General features: G+C 40.2%; 1 protein-coding gene across 1 annotated transcript in view; it reads left to right on the top strand.

Moving 5' to 3' along the window:
* Positions 1-805, top strand: part of LOC119581988 (organic cation transporter protein-like) — a gene marked incomplete in the record, with an annotated part of 7,549 nt that overhangs the window by 3,059 nt on the left and 3,685 nt on the right. Inside the window, 1 exon segment of the mRNA XM_037930175.1 lies at positions 141-244. Within this exon segment, the coding sequence (XP_037786103.1) occupies positions 141-244 (104 nt within the window).

Genomic DNA, 805 nt, shown 5'->3' with positions numbered 1-805 from the left:
ATACACCCACAATCAGAATAATAACCTTCTTGCTCAGCATTCCTCCTTTAACAAGAGCCAGATAACAACTCCAGGCGTATTCAAATGAGCAGTTAATATGCTCGTAACGATTTGTAGCCTAACCCTCTCGCCGTCGGCAGTGGGACCTGGTGTGCGAGCGACGCGCCCTCTACTCGACCACTCAGGCCGTGTCTCAGTTCGGAAACTTTATCGGGTCCTTCTTCTTCGGGTTCCTCCTCGATAGGTAAGCCCGTTATTATCTGTCAGTAAATATCTATTATCATTTTCCCCTTTTTCCTGCATCTTCCGTTTCCTTCTCCTGTTTTTATCTGTTAATGGTTATCTGCTGTTTTATATCTTTTTTTTTTTTCTTACGTCTTCTGTTTCCTCCTCGATAGGTAAGGTCATTATCTATTTGTAAATATCTATTATCATTTTCCCCTTTTTCCTACATCAGTTTCCTCCTCGACAGGTAAAACCATTATTATCTATTTGTAAATATCAAGCCTTTTTCCCTTTTTTCTACATCTCTTTTTTGGCTTAAGCCTCGACAGGTGAGCTCTGGACGACGTACCTCTAATCAGTAATAGCGAAATACTATACCTGAGTGTTATTTCAATAAGGAACGAATAATTATCCTTTTTCATCGAGGCGAAGATGTTGATTAATGACTGACAGATCGGCGAGGATCATTATATGGTAATTAAGAAGTTGAAGATCATGTATTGGGAAAAATGCGATTTCTCGAAGACATGTTATATTCAGCCGATCATCGCCATCTTGTCAAGTGCACCTTTGCCTTGTG

This window comes from Penaeus monodon, chromosome 15, assembly GCF_015228065.2.
Source record: "Penaeus monodon isolate SGIC_2016 chromosome 15, NSTDA_Pmon_1, whole genome shotgun sequence".
NCBI classification, from domain to species: Eukaryota; Metazoa; Arthropoda; class Malacostraca; order Decapoda; family Penaeidae; genus Penaeus; species Penaeus monodon.
Note: the sequence above shows the minus strand (reverse complement) of the source record. Positions and strands in the feature narration are given on the sequence as shown.